Below are 19,163 nucleotides of genomic sequence, written 5' to 3'. Positions count from 1 at the left end.
GGGCAAATCAATCAAGATCATCACAGACAATATAACTTGCATGTTTTATATCATCAAACAGGGAGAAGCAAGATACCCCTTCCTGTGTGGTAAAGCTATGAAATTGTGGGACTGGTGTATAGCCCATCAGATTCAGATCTCAGCTGTTTACCTTCCTGGAGTCCAGAATGTCTCATCTGATATGCTCAGCAGGTGCTTCTCTCAGGACAACAAATAGGATTTGGACTGTCAAATTTTTCACGGGATGTTCCAAAGGTGAGGACTTCCAGAGGTGGACCTATTTGCCCCATTCAGCAACAAGAAATATCCCTTATTCTGATCAACAGAAAGCATAGGTCATCACTCTTTGGGAGATGTTTTCTTCTTTCCTTGAATGAAGAGCCTGTTCTACGTATTCCTTCCAACACCACTAACTGTAAGAGTGATGAACAAGATCAGACAGAGCAAGGCCAGGGTTATCCTTGTAGTATCAACCTGGCTGGGGCAAGCTTGGTATCCTTACCTGTTTCACCTGAGTGTTCAATCAGCATTCAAGCTTCCAACCATCCCTCATCTCCTCTCTCAGGATGCAGGTTGTGTGCCTCACCGCAACCTAGGGATCTTCTGCCTCCAAGCATGGCTCCTTGATGGTTCATGGGATTAGACTCTGCCTGCTTGGCAGGTTTACAACAGGTATTACTAAACAGTAGAAGGGAGTCGGCTCTAATTGCTTACCTTCAGAAACGGAAAAGGTTCAACCACTGGTGTCGTCATTGTCATCGCCTTGTGCCTGAACAGTCTCCATTCTTGGATATCTTGGGTTATCTGCTGAACTTGATGAAATTCAGAGCTATCTGATAACTCTGAATTTCTCAAGGTTCATCTGGCAGCAATATCCGCAATTAATTCCCTTTTAGAGGGGTTTTCTATATTTGCTTATCTTGTGTCATCTAGATTTATTAATTAATTTGGGAACCTTTTTCCCCAGGTTGAGGATCTTACTCCAACTTGGGATTTCAACCTTGTACTTAAATGGGACTTCCATTTGAGCCTGTGGCAACCTGCTTCTTGCTTCACTTATCTGTGAAGATGGCCTTTCTAGTAGCAATTTTGTCTGCCCGAAGGGTTGGAAAGGTTGGTGTCTTGATGGCAGACTCCCTGTTTATGGTATTTTTCAAGGACAAGGTCTTCTTATGGCTTCACCCAAAATTCCTAGCTAAGGTGTTGTTAGATTTCCATCTTAACCAGTCTGTTCATCTACTGGTATTTTTCCCTAAACCACATAAATCTCAGCATGAGACTTCCTTTATAAATTAGATGTGAGACAGGCGTTGACCTTTTATCTGGATAGAACTCAACAGTTTCAGAAATAAGCCTTGCTTGTCTCCATCACAGAAAGATCCAATGGGTCCACAATTTATTCAGTGATTTTTGAGGGGGATCTCTGGGTGTATTATTTCTTTGCTACAATGCAGCTAGTGTTTTACCTTCCCAAAGGATAATAGCACACTTCCACATCTTTGTTCAAAAACATTCCAATATCTAAGAGATGCAGAGTTGCTATGTGGCCCATAGTGCATACTGTTTCTAAAGCACTATACCTTGGTTCATGCTATCAGATCTTATGCAGCACTTGGTTCTGCTTACTCAATCTTGGACTTGATTCCGAAGCTCCCTCCTCCCTGTTGGGGTACTGCTTGGGAGCTACTTGACGTAGAGCACCCATTGGGAAGCTACTCGAAGAAGAGGAGGTTACTCCTTTTGTGCAGGAACTGTGATTCTTTAAGATGTGTCCCCCTATGGATGCTCCACTACCTGCCCTCCTTGCCTTCTGCTTTGAATTGCTTTTTGTTGCATATTCAGATAAAGGATCTGAAGGCAATTTGCCCATGCAACCACCTGTAGCTTCGGTGCACAGCATGAGGTTGTATAGAGCACATGCACAGTCCAAATGGACACGGCTAGTGTAAAATCTCCAATCAAGGGCTTGAGATTCACATGTATCTTGAAGAAAGACAGTTACTGTGAAAGGTGAGTAACCTCCATTTTCTGAGTGTGATGCAAGGCTTGTTTTGGTTTCAGTTTGAGGAGGACTGCTTGAGTATTTTGGTTTTGTATTTAGCTTAAGGGACAACTCTCTTTTCAGGTTTGTTTCTGTCAATTTGACTGTTATAAAGCTCACTAGTAATGTGTCCAGAAACTCTAATGTCCGCACTTCTGCAAATTGAAAAATAGAAACATACAACCCTGTAGATCAGGTGTTGGCAACCTTTCAGAAGTGGTGTGCCGAGTCTTCATTTATTCACTCTAATTTAAGGTTTCGCATGCCAGTAATACATTTTAATGTTTTTAGAAGGTCTCTTTCTATAAGTCTTTAATATATAACTAAACTATTGTTGTATGTAAAGTAAATAAGGTTTTTAAAATGTTTAAGAAGCTTCATTTAAAATTAAATTAAAATGCAGAGCCCCCTGGACCGGTAGCCAGGACCCAGGCAGTGTGAGTGTCACTGAAAATCAGCTCGCATTCCGCCTTTGGCACGCGTGCTATAGGTTGCCTACCCCTGCTTTAGACACTGGAAACCTTAAAGGAAATTGTGAATGAATGCCAAGAAATGTGTGTTTAAATGCGAGATGTAGTTAGTAGTAGTATTGGGTAATTACATATAGTATGCCATACTTTTTTAAATAGAATCTGTGCATTGAGTTCCTGTATAGTGTATTCTGGCCACTTCACTGACATATTTTTCACCCCTCTTTCACTTAGACAAGGTTTACTGTCCCTCCACCTACCATCGCTGGTCCTCCACTTCCCTGCAGACAGGTTGACAGTGAAGGGGCACCATCTCTGAAAGCTGTTCACCACATGCCCTCTCCTGCTGTTCCCTCTGCATCCCCCAATCCTCTGCCAAGCCCCCACTTGTATCAGAAGGTACGTTTTTGTTTTACTTTAATTTTAATTTGATTCCATGAATTCTTTCCTTAAACTATCCTCCGCTGTATCTGGTGTTGGTCCTAGCCTGTGTAAACAACTTTCCTGATGGTGAATTCTTCATATCTTAACAAGAATGTAATAAGTATTTTGCTTTTTAATTAGACTATATAATTGATAACCCATACTGCAAAGTAAGACCTGTGATCATATCAAGTAAATTATTTATAAAAAAAAAAATAAAATGAGCTATTTTAAGTAGCCCATTCTGGTTAATACATAAACTGCAATCCAGCCGGCCTTTTTCCTAACCATTCTTTTTGATAAAAGTAGATTAACATCTTAACCTTGCCAGCAGAGGATATAAATCTGAATCCAGTTTCCAAAGGAGCAGTTAGTGGTATAAATGTGGGTACAAGAGTTCATCTTTCAGTTACCAAATACTTGGAGGATTTTGTGCAAGACTGCAAAGAACAATTGTAAATTTTATGAATAGTTACCTCAGTGTCTTCCAGTAATTCAGGTATTCATGAGGCTATCCCCTCAAAACCATCTGTAATTTCTCCTTGCGCCTTAATTATAAGGAAACAGTTCAGACAATAAAATCCTGAGACTACTTTTTGTGCCTTTTTTTTTTCTTTATTGAGAAGTTTGAGGGCAGTTGTTACCTAGATTCTGTTGAGATCTGAAGGATTTCCTGCAATAATTTGCATTCACAGTTTTTCACCTGTGACCAAGGACTATTAATCGCAGATACTCAGAGCTATATAGACTGACTAACTTGGGAATGTCTCTACAGATGTTTGCTCGTGTTCTATGAGTCTTTTTTTAAAGGATACTTCCTGTGGAAAATGACTCCTTTATTTTTTGGGGGTTCCCCCAGCAGTTTTCTCCCACTCAGTATAGCTTGGCCTCCATCTGTAGAGGAGAGGGTGTTCACCAAAGCCCCAGGGTAGATTCCCAGCTCTTGTCAGTAGATAAGCTCCAGCAGCAGCAAAGGTTTACTGTTCCTGTACTCAAAAGAAACTTTGCACTTGGAATGAAAAACAGCTGCCCTTGGGGCAGATTTTCTTGGCACCAGAGCTTTCGTCTCATTTACCCCCTCTTGGAAAAACCTTGGTGCACTTCCTCTTATAACCAGGGGCATAACTGCTCCTGCTTTGTTGTTTGTAGATTGGGGTCATGCCAAGGATTTAGCAAGGCAGCTTTATTCCTGACATAGGCCTACCTCACTCTCAGGAACACAGTCATGCCTCTATTGCAACTAACTCTTTCACTTCGCTGGAAAACAGTTTGGAGATGCAGTTGGGGACAGCAGCAGACTGGCCTCTGAACCAACATTGTCTTTCTGATCACTGATGGAATCTGTATCAGAGCAAAAATCCTGCAAGCATGTTCAGATCAGGGGAGGAAAACTCCCTCAGTTGTCACCACAATGTCAACTACAACTCATATTCCCAGCTCCTGCCCATTTCCCTTCTCTCCCCAGGGCAAGATACACTTGCCTTCCATGTGCTCTGTCCTGAATCAACAGCTTACTGACTAGTTTTAATCTAGTCAGGAGAGGAGATGGGAGGAATCTGTCTGACTGTGCTTGGATGTGAGCTAGGATTCCATGGTTTCCTTAAAGCAACAGGTCCCTTCTAAATCTTTGACTCAAAATACCGTGAAAGGAAGCAGGACTATTAGAAAACTCTAACTCTTAATTTTTGTCATATTCACATCTGGCCTGCCTCAGTCTTTCCAAATACAATGATGTGAAAAGACAAACTTGAAAGGACTTTGCTAGTATGTCTTTTGATTGAGCCCTCCTCTAAGAAAGGAAAATGGGAGAGGAATTGATACCTTAAGCTTGATTCTGAAGTAATTAATTGAATTGTTTTTATAATTGCAGACCAACTACAGATTGATTTCTTCATATAATTTATTCTGGCCTTGTCTGGCATCTGCCAGTGCTTCATTGTGCTAGTTACTCATACCATCAGCCCAGCAGTGATATTGCTGCTTTTTCCTAGGATAAACTCTGGCAGTAAAAATCAGGACTGACCAAATAAAATAAAATGATTCTGGAACAGTTCAATAGAGTCTGAAGCAGATGAGAAGAATTACTTTTACCAATCTCTTCCATTCTTAAGGCAGGTTTTAGTGGACATTGCCATCAGTCTTTCTTGGGCTTCTCCCAACAAGAGTTTAAAAAAAAAAAAATCCTACAAAGATACCAGAGAAGATAGGTTTGAATTGGGGCCTAAAATCTGGGTTAGGATTGAATATATGTAAAAATGTTCTCTTCAAATGGTGTAGACATGTTAAATGTTTGTCAAGACTGTTTTGTGGGCTACTGTACAAAACATCACCTTTGAAAAGACCAAGAGAGTTGAGGCCATACCTTTCCTTAAAGATGTTGGAAAAGCATGCAGTACTTCAGAATTCCTATTTATAAATAAGTGAACATCAGTCAAGAAGTACTCTTGTTTCTTTCTTCAAGGGTATTAAGTTGTTGGGCAAAGACAGACCTCTCAGAGCCCACCAAGATGTATATGATTTCTAACTTAGTCCACTCATCCATCTGGGATGAAATGCCTCTGTACAGTATTTAGAGTTTCCTTTACTTTCCTATACCTTGTCAGGACAATGTCCTTCAGCCACCTTGTTCATGTGAATGCAGGGTTTCACTTTGACCTACAAAAGACTCTGAATTGATAGGCGACCTTGTTAAATGCAAGGTGAATCTTCTGGTTTGGGATTCCCTAAATCATTTTTTAAACTCTAATTCTGAGTTTTTCTCCCTCTTCAGACAGGTGCTTTCCAAATACTCTAATATAGTAGCTTTTACATTTTGCTGACATGGAGAACAGAAGGGAAGGGGAAAAGATGTAAAAACATATCAGAGTTTCAAGGGCATCCAGTGTCTTAAATGCCATCTAATATGGCAGCAGTTCTCAAACTTCAGCAACTCGAGGACCCCCATTTTTATTTTAAATTTTTCGCAGATCCCCAAGGCCCCACCCCAACTCTTCCCACCCCTGTCCTTCCCCTCCCCCGAGCGCACCCTGTCCCCACTCCTCCCCCTCCTTCCCAACACCTCCTGCATGTTAGGGGACCAAGTGTACTCCTGTGGGTCTGCGGACCCCAGTTTGAAAAACAATGTAATATGTCATAATCTTAGGGTACGTCTACAGTGCGAAATTATTTAGAAATTATTCTATTCGAATTTCTGGAAGCCTTTTTGGCGTGCAGATGGTGGTGTTGGGCCAGGTTCATGCCGTGGAATGCTGATTCTGGCCCCGGGAAACAAGCACAGATTGGTGGGACTGCGTAGTGTTGCAGGTATGGGATGATTCCCAGTGGCTGAGAAACTTTCGTATGCGTAGGGCCACTTTCATGGAACTTTGTGACTTGCTGTCCCCTGCCCTGAAGCGTAAAGATACCAAAATGAGAGGAGCCCTCACAGTTGAGAAGCGAGTGGCCATAGCTCTGTGGAAGCTTGCAACGCCCGACAGCTACCGATCAGTCAGGAATCAGTTTGGAGTGGGCAAATCTACGGTGGGGGTTGCTGTGCTGCAAGTAGCCAACGCAATCATTCACCAACTGCTATCAAGGGTAGTGACTTTGGGAAATGTGCAGACCATTGTGGATGGCTTTAATGCGCTGAGGTTCCCTAACTGCGGCAGGGCAATAGAACGCATATCCCTATCTTGCCCCCGGAACACCGGGGTGGCCAGTACATAAACCGCAAGGGGTACTTTTCCATGGTGCTGCAAGCACTGATGAATCAGAACGGACATTTCACCGACATCAACGTGGGATGGCCGGGAAAGGTGCATGACGCTGGCATCTTCAGAAACTCTGGTCTGTTTGAACAGCTGCAGGAAGGAACTTACTTCCCAGACCAGAAAATTACCGTTGGGGATGCTGAAATGCCTATAGTTATCCTCGGGGACCCAGCCTACTCCTTAATGCCATGGCTCATGAAGCCATACACAGGCACCTTGGATAGTAGTAAGGAGCAGTTCACCTATAGGCTGAGCAAGTGCAGAATGGTGGTAGAATGTGCTTTTGGATGTTTGAAAGCACGCTGGCGCAGTTTAGATCTCCGCATAACCAATATTCCAATTGTAATTGCTGCTTGTTGTGTGCTCCACAATATCTGTGAGAGTAAGGGGGAGACATTTATGGTGGGGTGGGAGGTTTAGGCAACTCGCCTGGCGGCCAGTTTCGCACAGCCAGACAACAGGGCCATTAGAAGAGCACAGTAGGGCACGCTGCACATCAGAGAAACTTTGAAAGCCAGTTTCATGACTGGCCAGGGTACGGTGTGAGAGTTGTGTGTGTTTCTCTTAAAGTTACCCGCCCCCTATATATATATGAAAGGAAATAAAGTCACAATTGTCACAAAAAACGTTCTTTATTATTTGTTGCACAAAAGATTGAGGAAAATCAGAAGCTAGACGGGGGGGGGGGGGTATTGTGTTAGGGGGTGGAGGAGGAGGGAAGGACAGGTCCAGAAACCAAATCAAAATTTAGGATATGTCAGCTTTCTGCTGCTTGTGCAATCCTCTGGGGTTGACTGTGTGCGTCCCCGTAGCCTCTCCCCGCCACCTCACCCCACCCTTGTGTTCTTGGGCGTCTGGGTGAGGAAGCTGTGGAACTTGGGGAGGAGGGAGGGCAGTTATACAGGGGCTGCAGCGGCAGTCTGTGGTCTTGCTGCTTTTCCCGCATTAGATCCACCATACAGCGGAGCATGTCAGTTTGCTCCCCCATGAGCTTGACCATAGCATCCTGCCTGCTCTCATCACGCACATCTCTCCTCTCTTCGTATTCATGTAATGGTTTACGCGACTCCGCAATTGTTTGCCACCGCGCATTCAGCTGGGCCCTATCCGTGTGGGAGGACTACATGAGCTCAGCAAACATGTCGTCCCTAGTTTGTTTTTTCTGCCTTCTAATCTGGACCAGCCTCTGGCACGGAGTAGATAGGAGCCGCGTTGAAACATTTGCACCTGCTGCGGGAGGAGAAAAAGGGAGGGTAGTATTTTAAAAGATACATTTTAGAGAACAAAGGGGACACTCTTTCTCAGTGAAACAGGCAATTCATAGTACACAGCACATGTTCTTTCTGGACAAGGTCTCATTTTGCCTCTTATACTGAAGTGCTTGCCACTTTGGTGTGAGTAAGCCATCACATGCAGCTGGGCAACAGAATTCAGCTTGCAGGCAGCTATGGTAAGCCCTAGGGGCATGCGGGGTTCTGCTTCTTCCGCATTCATTTCAGTGCTTTCAAAATGCCCGGCCCCTTTCCCATAGCAAGCAATGCCTGGTGGGTTTGCCATATAAAAGGAGGGCCTGTGGGCTCTCTGGGATGATCACTTCACACAACACCCTCCTCTCCCTTCCCCCCCCACCCTCCTAACACATACACCCACCCACCACGTGACTCCGATGAGGCTCTGAGCAGGGATGAGTCCTTTAAACTAAACACGAACAGCGCAGCGCGGCTGGGTTTCCCCCCACCGCATGCCTCCAATTAAGCTATCATTCACCAGAAGTGCCTTCTCCAGGGTCATGGTTCGGGAGCATGCCTTGGGAGTGGAGGGAGGCTATTGGCTCCAGTGTTAAGCATAGTTCCTGGCTAGGGCGGGAAACAGCTTCCCCACTTGCCACCTTTGCACTGTCATCGTCCTCCTCCTCCAAAAACTCATCATCCTCTCTCTGTGCTACTCCCCCTTGCAAAAAGAAAAGGAGTACTTGTGGCACCTTAGAGACTAACCAATTTATTTGAGCATGAGCTTTCGTGAGCTACAGCTCACTTCATCGGATGCATACCGTGGAAACTGCAGCAGACTTTATTTATACACAGAGAATATGAAAAAATACCTCCTCCCACCCCACTGTCCTGCTGGTAATAGCTTATCTAAATTGATCATCAGGTGGGCCATTTCCAGCACAAATCCAGGTTTTCTCACATCCCCCCTCCCCCATACACACACAAACTCACTCTCCTGCTGGTAATAGCTCATCCAAACTGACCACTCATCCAAGTTGATTTAAACTTGGAGAGTGGTCAGTTTGGATGAGCTATTACCAGCAGGAGAGTGAGTTTGTGTGTGTATGGGGGTGGGGGGGATGTGAGAACCTGGATTTGTGCTGGAAATGGCCCACCTTAATTATGCACATTGTAGGGAGAATGGTCACTTTGGATGAGCTATTACCAGCAAGATAGTGAGTTTGTGTGTGTGGTTTTTGGGAGGGGGGTGAGGGGGTGAGAGAACCTGGATTTGTGCAGGAAATGGCCCAACTTTATTATCATGCACATTGTGTAAAGAGTTGTCACTTTGGATGGGCTATCACCAGCAGGAGAGTGAATTTGTGTGGGGGGGTGGAGGGTGAGAAAACCTGGATTTGTGCTGGAAATGGCCCACCTGATGATCACTTTAGATAAGCTATTACCAGCAGGACAGTGGGGTGGGAGGAGGTATTTTTTCATATTCTCTGTGTATAAATAAAGTCTGCTGCAGTTTCCACGGTATGCATCCGATGAAGTGAGCTGTAGCTCACGAAAGCTCATGCTCAAATAAATGGGTTAGTCTCTAAGGTGCCACAAATACTCCTTTTCTTTTTGCGAATACAGACTAACACGGCTGTTACTCTGATCCCCCCTTGCAGGTGTTCACGGACAGTGGTGGGGTAGTGGTGGTGTCACCCCCCATAATTGCATGCAGCTCATGGTAGAAGTGGCCTGTATGAGGCTGTGACCCAGAGAGCCCATCCGCCTCCCTGGCTTTTTGATACGCTTTCCTGAGCTCTTTGATTTTTGTACGACACTGCTCTGTGTCTCTGGAGTAGCCTCTTTCCGTCATGGCCCTGGAGACTTTAGCGTACGTATTTGCGTTTCTTTTTTGGAACGTAGTTCTGCCATAACAGATTCATCCGTCCCACATGCAATGAAATCCAGTACCTCCTGCTCGGACCATGCTGGAGCTCATCTGCGAATCTGGGACTGTGTGGTCGCCTGTGATGGTGGACTCTGCATGGTCGCCTGTGCTGATGGTGACCAAACAGGAAATTCAAAAGTTCTCGGGGCTTTTACTGGCTACCTGGCTAGTGCATGGTTGGTTGGTTGGTTAAGAGTGTTGTCCAGAGCAGTCACAGAGGAGTATTCTGGGAGAGCTCCCGGAGGCCAATTACGTCTAATTGTGTCCACAGTACCTGTAATCCAGAACTGTGATCTCTATTTTAGCGCTACTCCACTTGTCGAGGTGGAGTACAGAAATCAGAGTAAAGAGCCCTTTAAATCGAAAAATCTGGTTTGGTGATGTGGACGGAATCAGTTTTATTTTGAAGTAACTCGGCTAATTCCAAAATAACCACGTACTGTAGACTGGGCCTTACTCCGACCTGATGCGTTCATTCGTGCCTTATATTCACTTCCTCAATTTGCAGTTTCTCTTTGGTGGAAACTGGATAGCAACTTTCTTGGTGATAAATGCCATTGTTGTTGCGGCAAAGAGTCCTGTGGCACCTTATAGACTAACAGATGTATTGGAGCATAAGCTTTCATGGGTGAATACCCACTTTGTCAGATGCATGGTGTTTGTTTTGTTTGTAATGACCATATGTTCACTGTTACCGTCCCTAAATGATTAGTGTGCTATGGTTACTGTTTACTATTTCCCATGAGTACGAACTTCTGTACAGAGCAGTGAGTTTATCATGGGAGAACAACAAACAGTTTGCCTGTAATTTTGATTACTCCCGTATGAATCTACTGTACTAGACAGACGTATGTATACATACAGGATATGAAATACTAAGTTTGGTTTAACATGGGATTTGATTATCTTCCAGCTGTGGCAAGAGGGGATGGAGCCTGAAGTTAAAATGCCGCACTATCATAATGTCTCAAATTGTGTTCTAGTTTTCTCTTTAGTTTTGGCTGTATTAGTCTGGGGAAGAGAGTGGCCAGTTCATGCATATTGCCAACAGGCTTTTAATTTAAAAGAAGAGAAACTCTGCTTCCACTCAATTAGACTGGATAAGTGAACATGAATGAATATTTCTGTCCAGGGCGATGAATCTAAAGATGCCAAAATTACAGATAAAATTGATATTTTGTCTTTATCAAGCTACAAAGAAGGGACTTACTTCCTGACTTCTGGTCACTCTGTAGCCAGTACCTAATCACATGAGTCTTAACGTTTTCCATCACTCTTCAGCCCCTCTTGTGACACTAGGAGGCTTGCTTTTTAGGGGTAAGAAGCTACTCTTCAGGCTGACTGAAGACAGCAAGCTGTTTGTGATTAAGAGCCCAATACAATTACTCTTTATGACAGAAAATCTAGATTAACTTTGCATCTATCCATGATAAGATTTCTAGTGTTTTATATAGATCTTGGAAATGCTGTGAGAAGGACAATTGTGCCTGCCTTGGATCTCTCCAAACACTGCTATTTTTAATCTATTTGCATCTATAGCTCATTATGTAAATGCAGCAAACTTTGTACAGGTGAGGCCAAGAAGTGCAGCTAGCAGTTGTCGTCTTAACTTTTTGTAGGATTTTTCCACTCTCCAGCTAACAGAATTGCTATGTTTATGGTATATACTTTGGGTTTTTCCTTCAGCCTCAAGTCTTGGTGCTTCATTACCAGAAGTATTTCCTAAAGAGCCAGGATGAACTTTCTGCTCTCTTCTTGAGGATCTGTCTAGAGGGCAACTTTACTAACAAAAGAAACGGATTCATTTATTTACAAACTTTTTTAGAACAAAAGAAAATTTACTGTGTAGGAGCCAAGAGCCTTGGCTTAATTCCTAATAAAACATTACCTTGAGTTTGCTACTAATGAGAACACCACTGAACAGCATGACTTCTTGCTTCAAAAGCAAACCACTAAAAATTTAGTGTCTCAGAAGCTGTCTGTTTAAAAAAAAAAACCCTAAAATTCACATGGTACGTTAGTAAAGTTCAGTGTTTGAGCCACAGTCCTTAGATTGATGAAGTAATACTTTTGGCAAATGCTTGATCTTTTGGTGATCGTATATTTGGGTAAACATTTGTTCACTCCAGTCTTCTCCAGAGTTGGTGCTTCAGGAGTTCTGTCTCATCTCCCTGTCTTTCCTGATTTTTTTAAATAAAGTGTAACCATTTCTAGTCTATGGATTGCCAAAATGTCTTGTGCAAATAATAATGGGTGTATTATCAAGGTCAGGCTTTATTTGGCTAACTTAGGCTGAGACTAATATGGTAATATCAAGCACCAAGTCACAAATCCAAGAACAAAGCTTTCTAGCTGCCTGATTAGGTTGACTCGCTTTTTTTATATCCTGAATTTTTCATGACACACAGACTTATTCTTTGTATTATCATAGCACCTAGGCCGGTGGTCTGAATGACTACTTCTGGATAAAGGCAGGAATATACATACTGCACCATAGTCCTACACTAGTTCCAAATGAGTTAGTTTAGATTAGGTAAAAATGTGTTTTCTGTTGGCATTATTAATGAGCCCTATCGTGCACTCATTGAAGGAGTCTTCCCATTTACTATTGACCTCAACAGGAGATGGAATGAGCTCTGTACTTCCTGCTACAGTTGCTTTCTTGCCACCCTGCAGCTCATTTTAAACTGCAGCTCGTTAATTTCCCCTGAGGTTTCTAAGTTCACTTTTTTCATCTTTTTCTACTAGATGCAGTCATGTTGGCCTCTCATCTATTTTAATATGTTGTTTGAATAATAAAATACGAGCTAGATAAACTTGATGCAGGCTTAGTTGTACAAATAGACACCGTTTCTAAGATTTACACAATTGCTGTTACTTCGGACTGATGTGGAAATATGTCGTCAATTAGTTGAAGAAACTTAATTATTCTAAGAAAGTAATGGACTAAGTCTTGTAGATCCTGTACACACATGTATGCAGGTGATTTATACTGGTAGTTAAAAGTCTCTGCAATTATGAAAGCCTGTTGTGAAGATTTTCTTAAACTAAAATAGGTGGTAATAAAAGGTACTGAATAGATTTGATAACTTAGATTGATAGTGTCCTCCTTTTGAAGATATCCAAATGCACTATAAAATTATTTGTCTGCATGAAAAGGAGCCTCTGGTCATGCTTCATAGCATACTTATTTCCAAGGCCTTGTGATAAACTGACTTGAGCTGACGGTATTATCAAAAGTAATACCTTATTTTGTTTCAAGGCCTCCTTATTCAAGCAATATCTCACTTAACGTGGACACCTGTTCACAGTTAACTTACTATAGGTGAATAGACTATACCCATGTCACCCGAGATGGTAGCAGATTTACACTGGCTGCCATTAAAACTTTTGCCAGCAGTTACTATGCCATGGTATCTGAGAACATAGTTAACACCTATCCCAGGCACAGGGACTTTGTGTGGTATCTCAGATACCAGTGTGGTAACTGCTAGTAAAAAGTAAACATTTCACCAGCAGTAACTGATCCTATATTTAACATTTACTTGTATTCGTACTAAGTCTCTACAAAAAACTAACTAAATGTGAAACCAATTAATCACATCTCTAGTCAATATATTGAGATGAACTGTATATTTAATGCAAAACTAAAGGGTGCTTAGGACACTTGCCTTTGACCTAGTACCTTTACATTTGAGGAGTATACTTCAGAATACACTCCCTTCCGTAATGGTGGTAGTGCAAGCTAGTTTCCACATTTGACTAAAATATACAAGAAACACCCCATTGGAGAAAGATATTGTTACTTGTTTTGATACGTGTTCTGACAATGAGTAGCACATTGAGAAAGTACAGCTGGTTAGAGAATTGATGCACTTTGTTTCAGCTGACTATAGTACTAAACTGAACACTTCTGTATTTTTAGCAGCACAGTGGAATGAAATTCTCTATGAAAGGAGCTCATAATCCTAACCAAGGGAATGGCTACAGTCCAGTCAGCAGTGGAGGTGTGAGGCAGCCAGTTGGCAACAGAGGACACCACCAATATAATCGTAACATCTGGCGAAGAAAAAAACACAGAGACAGTTTGCCTATTAGTCTCAGCAGATAATGGCTAATGCCAGGATGATCTTCCCCCATTTTACAAACTGAAGCTGAGTGAACGATACTAGACGAGGGAATGGAGACCAGCATTCAGCACATCAGTTTGTGGGTGTTGCCAAATATCTGCAACTGACTTTTTGCATGTTTCTTCATGTGGTGGTGAAGTCCATCTTAAAGTAGTTGTGCTTATTTGTGAAGCCTTATTAAATGTGGAAGGGGTTTTTTGTTTTTGTTTTGGTTTGGTTTTTTTGCCTTCCCATTAATACTCAGACAGTGCTGAAGCAGCTCTGGCCTTAGAACTGCAAGGACATTATAAATACTGTAGCGTTTTTTCCGTAGCTACATCTGTTCCTTTGTGGGGATTTTGTTTTGCTCTTTTGTTTGAGGAGCAAAGGAGCTTCAGTCCTTGACATTTTTTTTTATTGATGATAAAATAGTTTTGCTGCCCCTCCTGTTTTAATTTCAAATTTCAGAACTTTTTTGCTCTGTAAATATTGAAAAAGTATAATTTGTGCAATAACTCAGAATTTTTAATTTAATTTCATTTTGTCACATAAGTTGTATCTAAAGGGAGGAGGTGGTTTTTTTTGTTTAATTTACAGATCCTTTCCCAGGTTGTATTATCTAAGTTGGGTTCATAGTTTGGCAGTTTGTCTGAGCAGTGTTGCGAACATGACATCATTTTTGGTACTATTTGAGGCTTCTTGATTCACAATGAAAGTGCTGATTTGGCATATGGTTTTATGAAGGTATTAAGCTCCAAAGTGTTTTGACCATGCATTTTAGCTCATTGTCTGGCCTCTCTCAGTTGTCTTGCTCTGACCAGTGGGTTTTAATTTATTCCTTGTAATAGACAACAAATCCAGCATTTAAAGTGCCAGAAATGTAACCTCTTGAGGTTGAAAAGGGGTTAAGTCCTGACATGAAATTTAAGAATTGTGAACTATATGCTTCTGTCGGATTTAGTAATGTAACCCATTAATGGTTGGGGCTGAACATCATTATTAAACAAAGGTACCCAGCTTGAAGAATGTGGAGAAAGGAAATATGTTGATTCCATTAAGGAATCTGTATAGCAGTATGCATTCGTTCTGTTAAGAGCAAATATATAAAGTACTTCAGCTGCTCTAAGCATTGCAAGAAGCATCTTTTAATGTATTGGAGGAGAGCACAGCCCAGTGTTGGACACAATCTGTGGCTGGCACTTAATTTACAGATGCATACAGGTATACTATGCAAGTGTGTATTGCCATGACAACCACTGTCTTTGTTAACTTTTTTGAACAAGGAAATATGCATCCTGCCTGACCCTGAGTTTTTAGAGCACCACAGTTGTCCTGGGGGTTAGTTGCATCTCACATGCCCTCTGACTTCCCATTTTTAAAATGAGGGTTCTTAATCCTGCTGGACACTACAGGTTAGTTATCTAAAGTCTAGTTAGTGGGGAAAGCTGAAAAAATTCTATTACCATGACATCCAAATGTATAGAAGTGGAATATTTTAAAACTGATATCTGAATGTTAAGATAAAAATGAGGCGTCTAACATGATGAAGCTTTATAAAGTGCAGTTTGCCTTTGAAGCAGGACTAAACCATATTGTTACTACATCTGTCAGTTGCAAACAGATCTCCTTGAGACAAGAGGGGGCAACATTCCAAAGTAGAGTAGCACATTTGTCTGCAGTACTTAATGATCCAGATTTACCACAAATTATTTTTAAAAAATTGTGAACATATTCATTAACCAATATTTAAGGGCTGATACGTAGGCCTGTACTACTAATCTTTACACACTAGCAATATTGAGCATAAACCTACATTACGGAAACTTCAGAGGCTTTAGTTGGTGTCTTAACTAGCGTTCGTTTTAAAGCAAAATTCATTTAAAAGGAAACAGGTATCATGTTCCATGTCAGTCATGGTGTACCAAATAAATTGGCCTGGCTACTGCTGTGGTTATGTGCTACAGGTTTAAAAAAAATCATGTTTAGATTTTTTTTGTGTGGACAACAATGTGGAAGCTAAAATTGACATATTTTTATGTAAAATTTTCTATTCTTTGATTTTTAATAAACTTTGGAGACCAGTTGTTGTTTTGTGTGTGTGTGTATAGCTAGGTAGATATTCACAAGAAATCTAATGGAAGGGTTTAATTCACTCTTAACCCCACATTTTAACCTTTATTTCAAACATCTGCTTCAAAATGCTCCTATAAAACAATACATCTATTGTCTTTTAAATGTCTCTTTTAAATGTCATACACCTTCCAAGAACAGTAGGAAGGGAAGATCTGGCTCAAAGGTGCTGAAATGTACTAGCACAGGTGTGTTACAGCATTGAACACTTAGTTGTATTTCAGCGTCTGTAGTGACAATGGTTTTTCATTAAAGCAAACCATATATTATAACTTTGGCAAACTGTTCAGTAAATCTTCAGTTAAATTTCAGCTCTGTTTTCTTTGTCCCACTTCATTTGCATAGAATTATTTTGAAGGAAAAATACCTTGCTAACATATAGGGTTTTTTTAGCTTGCCATTTTGCTCTCAGCAACTGGTGCAAGGGTAGGGTTGTCCTGGCAGGCTAAAATAAACGTCAAAGAGAGGTTGCATGCTTAAGGTAAGGATGAAACACGTAGGGAAGGAGTATGGAAGGTATCTTGGTTTCTCATCCAAAGTGTTAACTTAAGATTCCACTGATCTAATGGAGATGGTGTTGCTGTAGTTTATCACATCACCTGTTCAGATGAAAATGCTTTTTGAGAGCAGGAAAATAATGTAATAGTAAATCTCATCAACCCATCTTGTGGTGGTAGCATCAGTGATAGCTATGATGGCAGTTCGAGTTAATTCTTCCTGCCATATGTCAGTTTGTTGCCATACACTCTTTTCTAAGTAAGTTGTCAGTTCTACTTGGAGCTGCAGCTAGCCAGAGATGTCAAGAGTAACAAGAAGGGTTTCTTCAGGTATGTTGGCAACAAGAAGAAAGCCAAGGAATGTGTGGGCCCCTTACTGAATGAGGGAGGCAACCTAGTGACAGAGGATGTGGAAAAAGCTAATGTACTCAATGCTTTTTTTGCCTCTGTTTTCACTAACAAGGTCAGCTCCCAGACTGCTACGCTGGGCATCACAAAATGGGGAAGAGATGGACAGCCCTCTGTGGAGATAGAGGTGGTTAGGGACTATTTAGAAAAGCTGGACGTGCACAAGTCCATGGGGCCGGACGAGTTGCATCCGAGAGTGCTGAAGGAACTGGCGGCTGTGATTGCAGAGCCATTGGCCATTATCTTTGAAAACTCGTGGCGAACCGGGGAAGTCCCGGATGACTGGAAAAAGGCTAATGTAGTGCCAATCTTTAAAAAAGGGAAGAAGGAGGATCCTGGGAACTACAGGCCAGTCAGCCTCACTTCAGTCCCTGGAAAAATCATGGAGCAGGTCCTCAAAGAATCAATCCTGAAGCACTTGCATGAGAGGAAAGTGATCAGGAACAGCCAGCATGGATTCACCAAGGGAAGGTCATGCCTGACTAATCTAATCGCCTTCTATGATGAGATTACTGGTTCTGTGGATGAAGGGAAAGCAGTGGATGTATTGTTTCTTGACTTTAGCAAAGCTTTTGACACGGTCTCCCACAGTATTCTTGTCAGCAAGTTAAGGAAGTATGGGCTGGATGAATGCACTACAAGGTGGGTAGAAAGCTGGCTAGATTGTCGGGCTCAACGGGTAGTTATCAATGGCTCCATGTCTAGTTGGCAGCCGGTATCAAGTGGAGTGCCCCAAGGGTCGGTCCTGGGGCCGGTTTTGTTCAATATCTTCATAAATGATCTGGAGGATGGTGTGGATTGCACTCTCAGCAAATTTGCGGATGATACTAAACTGGGAGGAGTGGTAGATACGCTGGAGGGGAGGGATAGGATACAGAAGGACCTAGACAAATTGGAGGATTGGGCCAAAAGAAATCTGATGAGGTTCAATAAGGATAAGTGCAGGGTCCTGCACTTAGGACGGAAGAACCCAATGCACAGCTACAGACTAGGGACCGAATGGCTAGGCAGCAGTTCTGCGGAAAAGGACCTAGAGGTGACAGTGGACGAGAAGCTGGATATGAGTCAGCAGTGTGCCCTTGTTGCCAAGAAGGCCAATGGCATTTTGGGATGTATAAGTAGGGGCATAGCGAGCAGATCGAGGGACGTGATCGTTCCCCTCTATTCGACATTGGTGAGGCCTCATCTGGAGTACTGTGTCCAGTTTTGGGCCCCACACTTCAAGAAGGATGTGGATAAATTGGAGAGAGTCCAGCGAAGGGCAACAAAAATGATTAGGGGTCTGGAACACATGAGTTATGAGGAGAGGCTGAGGGAGCTGGGATTGTTTAGCCTGCAGAAGAGAAGAATGAGGGGGGATTTGATAGCTGCTTTCAACTACCTGAAAGGGGGTTCCAAAGAGGATGGCTCTAGACTGTTCTCAATGGTATCAGATGACAGAACGAGGAGTAATGGTCTCAAGCTGCAGTGGGGGAGGTTTAGATTGGATATTAGGAAAAACTTTTTCACTAAGAGGGTGGTGAAACACTGGAATGCGTTACCTAGGGAGGTGGTAGAATCTCCTTCCTTAGAGGTTTTTAAGGTCAGGCTTGACAAAGCCCTGGCTGGGATGATTTAAGTGGGAATTGGTCCTGCTTCGAGCAGGGGGTTGGACTAGATGACCTTCTGGGGTCCCTTCCAACCCTTATATTCTATGATTCTATGATTCTATGATTGCTTTTCTGTTCTCTTAATAGTTTTCTAATAGTACTGTAGATAGTCCCCTAAGAGATTTAGCCCAGGGGTGGGGCATGTCCCGATCCTTAGGCTTCAAGCATTATGATTGCTGCAAAAAGCCTATGCTGATCAGCAACCCTCATCAAAGCTGCTTGAAGTATTTGGGGGAAACCCATGTTAGCTATATGTGTTGTATCTGCAAGAGCTTAAAGCCAAGAAATAGAAAAGGAGCTGGACATAAGACTAAGAGTGATCCTCATGGAGTTGGCCCTCCCACCAGTCTCCGAGCCGCTGAGATCAGACTATGCAAGGAGCACAGCAGCATTGGTGCAAAGTGCGCTGCCAGCACTGCCCTTCTGATGCTGGTCCCGGTCCCTGGTACCTGCTAAGAAGCAGAGGAACCACACCAGGAAAGGGTGTTCCCTGACATCCCATATTGGAAAAGGAAAGTCCAAAGAGGA

General features: G+C 42.5%; 1 protein-coding gene across 9 annotated transcripts in view; it reads left to right on the top strand.

Moving 5' to 3' along the window:
* TENT4A (terminal nucleotidyltransferase 4A) overlaps positions 1 to 19,163 on the top strand; it is a 150,166-nt gene that overhangs the window by 85,446 nt on the left and 45,557 nt on the right. For 3 of the 9 annotated variants that reach the window (XM_048839536.2, XM_048839531.2, XM_075125466.1), the window contains 2 exons: positions 2,746 to 2,910; positions 13,768 to 16,032. In XM_048839536.2, coding sequence (XP_048695493.1) covers positions 2,746 to 2,910; positions 13,768 to 13,953 — 351 coding nt within the window. In that variant the 3' untranslated portion in view covers positions 13,954 to 16,032. Of the gene's footprint in view, positions 1 to 2,745; positions 2,911 to 13,767; positions 16,033 to 19,163 lie in introns of those variants that run through there. The other 6 variants (XM_048839541.2, XM_048839537.2, XM_048839532.2 and 3 more) reach the window with 5 other exon arrangements.

This window comes from Caretta caretta, chromosome 2 (genome assembly GCF_965140235.1).
Source record: "Caretta caretta isolate rCarCar2 chromosome 2, rCarCar1.hap1, whole genome shotgun sequence".
Classification (NCBI taxonomy): Eukaryota; Metazoa; Chordata; order Testudines; family Cheloniidae; genus Caretta; species Caretta caretta.
The sequence above is the reverse complement of the archived record's forward strand: the minus strand, read 5'-3'. Positions and strand labels throughout refer to the sequence as shown.